Source organism: Tauraco erythrolophus, chromosome 2 (genome assembly GCF_009769465.1).
Source record: "Tauraco erythrolophus isolate bTauEry1 chromosome 2, bTauEry1.pri, whole genome shotgun sequence".
In the NCBI taxonomy this organism is placed as follows: domain Eukaryota; kingdom Metazoa; phylum Chordata; class Aves; order Musophagiformes; family Musophagidae; genus Tauraco; species Tauraco erythrolophus.
The window spans coordinates 13,840,256-13,848,150 of record NC_141466.1 but is presented as its reverse complement, the minus strand read 5'-3'; the positions used below and the strand labels follow the sequence as shown (position 1 = coordinate 13,848,150).

Below are 7,895 nucleotides of genomic sequence, written 5' to 3'. Positions count from 1 at the left end.
TTAGTTTTTCCTAGGAATTGTTCATCAAGTGAACAATTTCATTTCTTTTATGTCCTCCTGTGTATTTCCAGATATCCCTGAGAAGCTGCCTGTGTCCCAGAAATGCGCACTTTAAAACTCAAGTCGAGAGAGAGACAGTTTAAACTTGCAGTGTTAAACACTTGGAATGCAGACTGCACGCCAGGAGTTGCCTTAAAAACAGAAAGGCCTCATTTACCTTTTTTTTCTTGCTAAATCTTTTTTCCTTTCAAAACAAAATGAAGGAATTTAAATACAAAAAGATGCAAATACAAAGCTGAAAGGACAATAAATTAAGCAAGCCACAGATAAACAGGAAACTAGTCCCTTCAATATGGTAACATGAGCTGAGCTATGCTTCATGTATTTACTATTTTTGGTTCCTTCGTAAAAGTGTAGGTGACGAATACAAACTTTGATCTTTGTGCTGCAAATACTAAAGTATAATCTTTATTCAGATAGCAAGATTTTCTGAAGTTGAGTGTAGTGTAAACTTGGCATCATTAGGAACTATACTCTTAAATGTATTACACGCAATGTAGTGATATGCAAGAGCTGTTTAATGTTGCTGTAGGAAAAATAGCACACATTTTGCAATGATGAAATTTTAGGTATCTAACCCTAACATTAACTTAGTATCACCTTTTGTATTTTGGTTCTACTGTGGTTTCCTTTCTCATTCTCTTAAAGAGGGGACATAAAAATTGCCGTGAACTATCCACACTGAAAGAGAGAAATCTTTTGTTTACTCCCAGCATATTCAGGCAGTACCAGTACATACTTCCACACCCTGCTTCAGCACTGTGTCACGGCTGTTTTCTACCTGAGGCAGGTGTAGATCATAGATGATTGAACTAAGGGTGCCACCAAGGAAGCTGAGCCAATCACAGTGGCAACTGAGGGTCATCATGGCCTTCTTGAAAGCTGGAGTGAAATTAGAACCTGATTTTTCATTGTGCTCTGAGACATTATATGTAACTTTCTCTTTTCAGTTTCCCTGACTTCTCACTCCACCTGCAGACTAACTAAAACTCTGGTTTCTCTTCAGATTGCGTGAAACGCATGGATTAAAACAAAGTGGACATCACTTCTCTGTTAGCATTGATCTGTGATTCCTTGTATCGAAGGTATTAAAGCTTTGGCTTAACCATCACTTTTTTTTTTTTTCTTTGTATCCTTCTTTAGCCAGCATCCTGTCAAGATGGGTGATTGGAGTGCCTTGGGAAAACTTCTTGACAAGGTTCAAGCCTATTCTACTGCAGGAGGGAAAGTGTGGCTGTCTGTCCTCTTTATTTTCCGAATCTTGCTACTGGGGACAGCAGTCGAGTCTGCTTGGGGAGATGAACAGTCTGCTTTCCGGTGCAACACTCAACAGCCTGGTTGCGAGAATGTCTGCTATGACAAGTCCTTCCCCATCTCCCATGTGCGTTTCTGGGTTCTGCAGATCATATTTGTGTCTGTACCTACACTTTTGTACCTGGCACACGTGTTCTATGTAATGAGGAAAGAAGAGAAGCTGAATAAAAGAGAAGAAGAGCTCAAGGTGGTCCAAAATGATGGTGTGAATGTGGATATGCACCTCAAGCAAATAGAAATTAAGAAATTCAAGTATGGGATTGAAGAGCATGGCAAAGTGAAGATGCGTGGGGGACTGCTCCGTACTTACATCATCAGCATCCTGTTCAAGTCTGTCTTCGAGGTGGCTTTCTTGCTGATACAGTGGTACATTTACGGGTTCAGCCTGAGCGCCATCTACACCTGTGAGCGAGAGCCCTGCCCGCACAGAGTGGACTGCTTCCTCTCCCGTCCAACTGAGAAAACCATCTTCATCCTCTTCATGCTGGTCGTGTCCTTGGTGTCTCTTGCCTTGAACATCATCGAGCTTTTCTACGTGTTCTTCAAGGGCGTCAAGGATCGCGTGAAAGGGAAAACCGACCCCTACTCCCACAGCGGTGCCATGAGCCCTTCCAAGGACTGCAGCTCCCCCAAATATGCTTATTACAATGGCTGCTCCTCACCGACCGCCCCCTTGTCTCCCATGTCTCCCCCAGGGTACAAGCTCGTTACCGGAGACAGGAACAATTCCTCCTGTCGTAACTACAATAAGCAAGCCAGCGAGCAAAACTGGGCCAACTACAGCGCGGAGCAGAACAGAATGGGGCAGGCTGGCAGCACCATCTCCAACTCGCATGCCCAGCCCTTCGACTTCTCCGACGAGCACCAGAACACTAAAAAACTGGCGTCGGGACACGAGCTGCAACCCCTCACCATCGTGGACCAGAGGCCTCCCAGCAGAGCCAGCAGCCGAGCCAGCAGCAGACCTCGGCCTGATGACCTGGAGATCTAAGCTTCCAGCTGCAGCTACTTGCTCAACTATGAAACGACGTGCCTTGGAAGGTGCAGTCAGCGCTGATATTCTTCCAGGGGAGGTGGTACTTAACAGTCTCGAGCAGGAGATTTTAACAATCATAAAAACAAACAAACAAGCCAACAAACTTTTAAGATACTTGCTGGTTTTTGGGGGGGATGTGGGGTTGGTGTGGGGTGGTACCATACACATCGGTATTTAATGTAGCTGGTTTAAAGAATTTAAATACTAAAAAAAAAAGAAAAAAAATGGAAAAAGATAGGTAGTCATTACTAAGGTAGGGGGTTGTTTTTCTAGAAAGGCTGTAAATATCTGAGTGTATGTGTATGTGTGTGCTATCGTGTTTGTTTCTAAAGGATCTTCTGTAATACTAGAACCCAATAATAACTAAACTCACATTTGTCAGGGTGAAGTGATGCCTGAAGATAAAAACACTTTTCCTATTCAACAAGCAAAAAAGCCTCTGATCATTTCCCTGTCAAGAACATTCCATTCTTAGAAAGTGCACTTTGAAGGTAAACTTTTCTATGTGGCTCTCCAGGTGTCGAAAGGCTCCTGTGAGGACAATCTACAGCCTTTGAATCATTCAACTCGAATTTCAGACATGGCCCACCAAGAAATGCTTTGGTCACCTGCTTTTCCAGCCCTTGACGCAGGTAGATTTTGTGATGTGCGTAAGTGGGATGGCTCCACACTCGTAGAAGTGGCAACCACGCTCTCTTGCCCACAGCAATATTTGTGTCCTGCTGCTCACGTACAGTCTAATTAGCATCGTATGAAACCCAGTTTGCTGCCACTTGCAGATTTAAGCGTTAAGACAGGCAAGCAACTGCCTTTAGTGAATTTTATCACACCTTTTTCTACATTAAGGGTGTACATATGTGTGTGGTGTGGAGGTAAAGGTATACACGAAACACCCTCAGAAGCATACATTGAGAGATAAACGCACACAGATTACTTACAGTTGACACGTCCTCATGGATATTGTGAAGATGTGGGCCACTATGGTGTTTACATTCTCTGATTCCTTAAATGCAAGTGAAGCACATGTCATTGTATTTTTTAATTCTATAAAATATTTTCCATGTATCCTGAATGGATGCTTTTTTAAAAATAAAAAATAAAAAGGGCCTAATCCTGGATGTCTTGCTCTGGAAAATCTCTCTTTTAAGTCAGAGTGAGAGTTTTGCCTGAACAAAGGCTACAGGATTAAGCCCAAGATGTAGCGAACCATGTTCTTGCTGGCATGAATGATTTTCTTTTGTAGAAGTTAGGGGTGGAAAGACCCATTAGGTCATCTGGCCAATCTCCCTGATAGGTAATAATGATGCTTGAATGATAGAAGATGTAGTACTGTAAGCAAGCTTTAGTCTTTTATGTGAGAAACTTAGAAGAAATGCTTTGTGCTGGATTAATAATATGCCTAAATGACTTATGCAGTAACTGGTATTTTTCTTGTTCTAGATATTCACATTTACTGAACTGTAATGTCCACTCCAAGTTTGACAGTTAGGTCTTTATAGATGGCTCTAGCAACTTTAGTGTTTACACTTAGATTTTGTTTGAAATGCAAGTGAAGTTGAAAGGATTTTTAAAGAGTACAATTCTAGCTAATTTATTTGAAATATATGCTAAAGAAATCTACCAGTTTCTTCAAATGCATAGTCTCTTAGCTGAACACAGATTGACCAAGGAAATACATAGCTTGGTTTCATTTTGCAGCAACACAGATCGATTGTTTCATTTAATACATTATATTAATTTGTTTGACATTCCATGTTAAACTACTGTTGTGTTCAACTTCATTGCATGTATGCAACCATAGTCCGTCGGATCATGTTGTCTGGAGAACATTAGTCAATAAAGTTTTAATTTAGTATAAATATATTTTCTAATTGTCTTTTATTGTTTTATATGTCCATAGATCTTTTGTTTCAGTCTTATAATCCAAACTCCTTCCTTCCCTCTTCATTTTTGCCCAGTCACTCTGCATTTCAGCAGTATTCTTGATTTTATCCATCTGGATTTACTTTGAACTGAAATTTCACAGGACCAGATTCAGATAGCCTCACGCCACTGGAAAAACAAGCATCGTTTGTGCCACTCCTGCAACAAAGTCATACTCAGCACGAACTACTGTAATTCGAGTCTTGCCATGAGCCTCAGAAAATATGTATTTATTTGCAAACTATTATAAAAAGATAGTAGCAAGATACTATCACGTATTTTTTCTAGCAGTTTTTATATACGGTCTAGATTCAACATCATTAAATCCTTACCTCTAGTTTACATTTCTCTGTGTAATCAGATTGCTTGACTGACGGTGAGTTTCACTGGAGTGAAATCCTCATTCCTTGAGAGTCAGTGAGAGAACGGTATTGATTTTGATAAGGCTGGGATTTCGCTGTCTACTGCTTCACCATTTAGGTCCCTGTCACTAACGAAGACATACTGTGCTTGGATTTCCAGAATTGTACTCTAAAGGAAAGATGGTTCAACTCTTTTTATTTGAAAAATCAAAATATAATTGTCAGGTAGTTACCATACAACTTTCTACTTCCAAATTCACTTGTCATTTGAAGTACAAATTCTTCCCTCTCCTATTAGTAAAAATAAGCAAGATGGTGGTAGTGGATTTACAGCTCTGAGAGAGACTACACAAGCACCAGCACAAGGAATGACTCCTTGAAGTACTCCTTAAATAATTACAATGAGTCATATCTAAGCTGGCTTGTCCTAGTTTGTCTGTACAAAGGGAAGGGCATTCCAAACATTTTGTGAGGCTCGTGCTCTTGGAAAGGTGGATACAGAAACATCCAGACAAGGGCTCACCCTGAGATGAAATTTAGTGTCCCCTAGACAGGCTGATCGTCAGGTATGTCCCAAGTTAAGGACTCGGTTCCTTGGGGCGTCTTGGACAACTGGTATAAATGAGTCCCTCAGTGCCAAGGCGCTCTGAGTGATTTTTTTTTGGTGGTAATGCATGCGTGTGTGTGTGTAGGGTAAAGACATTCCATGGGTCATTTCTCCCATCTAGATTTATTTCTGTGGCCTGTATTTATTACACACTTCAAAGTCATCACAGTGGCATAATTTCGTGTGCCATTCATCCAGTTTACATGATTTCTCCCAGTGCATCTCTGCAGCAGTTGCATTGTCTGCAGCTGACAAAAAAAAACCCGCTAGTGCATACTTCTCAACCTCTGCAGAAGGATACGTTAGATATTGAATTCAAATTGGAAACCATATCTCTGAAGGTAAATAAAACAAAATCAGGGTTACAAACAAAACAGCAAGAAAACAGGAATTCAAAAACTGTTCAGTATTTAAAATTTGCATTGATGTTTTTTGCAGAAGTATTTTGAAAAATGACAAATTCAACCTAAGGCACCCACCCTGCCCCAGTAATTTGAGATGTTTGTAGAGAGTAAAGTTAGAAGGACAAGTTACAGACAGCCCAAAATCTATATGCAGATCATGTAATTTCAAGACATTTTAAATACAGTGAGCACACACTGACAGTTATTTCCTAATTTAGAAATGAGATTTCCATATTTAAAGTGGAAACTACAGTAATAGTTTGAGGACCGGAACAAGCTCTGTGAGTGTACCTGTCACACCCTCTGAAATCGGTCGTTTTTACATGATGTACTCATCTCACCATTCCAGAACCACGACTGTCTGCAGTGCTGCTGTGCTACACAGCATCACCGGCTTGACTGCGCGTTACCACCGCGATGGCATTTCCCTCAGAATTTCTCTGCAGCTTGGTATCATAGAATCATAGAATCATAGAATGGTTACGGTTGGAAGGGACCTTCAAGATAACCTAGTTCCAACCTCCCTGCCATGGGCAGGGATGCCTTCCACTAGATCAGGTTCCTCAAAGCCTCATCCAACCTGGCCTTGAACACTTCCAGGGATGGGGCATCCACAACTTCTCTGGGCAACCTGTTCCAGTATCAATTCAAGGAGAAAAAAGTGGGGACAAGAAAAAAGGGGCAGAGTTTTGCAACTCAGATCTGAGAGTTGATCCTGATTTGAAGTTACCTTGACTAGTTAATGTGGAGTTCCGAGTATGTCAGATCAAAACCTCCTCCAGTTTTGGTGGCAGCTGTTTCTACCCTATCGGGTCAGGACGACTTTTAATACTTCTTGTAATTCCTCCATGACTATGACTGCTCCCTTTTCCAGAATTTAAACAAAATAGGGGAGAAAATAGGATTTACCTTCCTCCTGTAGAACTTCTTCTCTCTTTTTACTGATAATCCAAACCTGACAGGACTGGGCTTTCTACTGAGCTCATGAACTACCCCTGATACACGATATTTTTTTAACACAATGTATTATCCAAACAGTCAGATTAACCATAATCTCCTTGAAGATGTCTTCTTTTCCTTCTCGTGGTATCCACTCCAGCCATTTGCAGTTAGATCTGCCAGAGGACTCTGACAACTGAGGTGGGAATTCCTTGAGGGTTTCTCTGGCCAAAAAAGCAATCTGCTGATGGTAGAGAGCTGTTGAAGCTACTCCTACATTGCTTTCATTTCTACTGTGAACATAGACAGTAAGGTCAGAAGCATAAGCCATGTCTGAGAAATCAGTACTGAGATGTATTCTCTGGTTCAGTTCCTTGAAACTGGTTGAGGGTCTGACATTTTATTTTAATGTATTCTAACATAATGGCCCCAGAAACACGAGGCTATAAGTTCAGCTCTGCAAAGAGGTGACTGCCTTTCCCTGACTTGAATCACGTGCTTTTGACTGTGCCGAAGGACATGTTCACACCCAGACCCTGTCAGTCCTGGAAAGTGTGTCAGATGAAAATTACATGATGCTAGCACATCAACTAGATTGAAACAGGAAGAACTTATTGGTTCCTGTACTTATTTAAAAGGTATTTTGATAGGTACAAAAAAGAATGCTTGTCTTAAATTTGTCTTAAATAATTCCTAATGTATAGGAGACCCTATGAAGCAATTAAGACACTGTGCATGTATATGTGGCAAGTATTATCTATGGGTACTATGCCTAGAAAAGGTTTAAATAGCTAAAGCTGCTCAGTAATCTGGTAAAACCAACTGCCTCCAAAGTGACTGTCTGCACTTTTTTCTCATGGTAACCAAAACGCTGCATCCGGCTTACTGGCTTGCTGGAATTTGCAATGCAAAGGCACCTTGGGCAAAGATAGACATGTTTTTACAGTGATCGTTTTGCGTTAACTCCTTTTAAGTGCTGAAGAAGCCTAGTGTTAGAAGTTAGAGGCAGAGGGTCTGGGACAGGCTGTACTGGGTTAGTAATACGCAGTAAAGGGAGTCAACTCGTCAAAAGTAATGGCTTTCTGGTGACTGGGGACTCTCCCGTCACTTAAAAGGACTGGGTGTCTGCTACTATGTTGAGGAAATGTGCATAACAAAATGAGATGTGTGAGCTTAGACCAGTATAAAAGGGAATATGTTCAGACGCTTAAATTGCTCCTTGAAACAAGCCTAGACCGCAGTTGCATACT

General features: G+C 41.1%; 1 protein-coding gene across 1 annotated transcript; it reads left to right on the top strand.

Moving 5' to 3' along the window:
• Positions 1-1,219: 1,219 nt before the first annotated feature.
• Positions 1,220-2,365, top strand: GJA1 (gap junction protein alpha 1). The gene has a single exon (XM_009988261.2). The coding sequence runs from the start codon at positions 1,220-1,222 to the stop codon at positions 2,363-2,365; it is 1,146 nt and encodes a 381-aa protein (XP_009986563.1).
• The last annotated feature ends 5,530 nt before the right edge of the window (positions 2,366-7,895 follow it).

What these genes read in the sequence shown, in the direction of transcription:
- GJA1 (XM_009988261.2), top strand. Translation starts at nt 1,220, where the DNA reads ATGGGTGATTGGAGTGCCTTGGGAAAACTTCTTGACAAGGTTCAAGCC.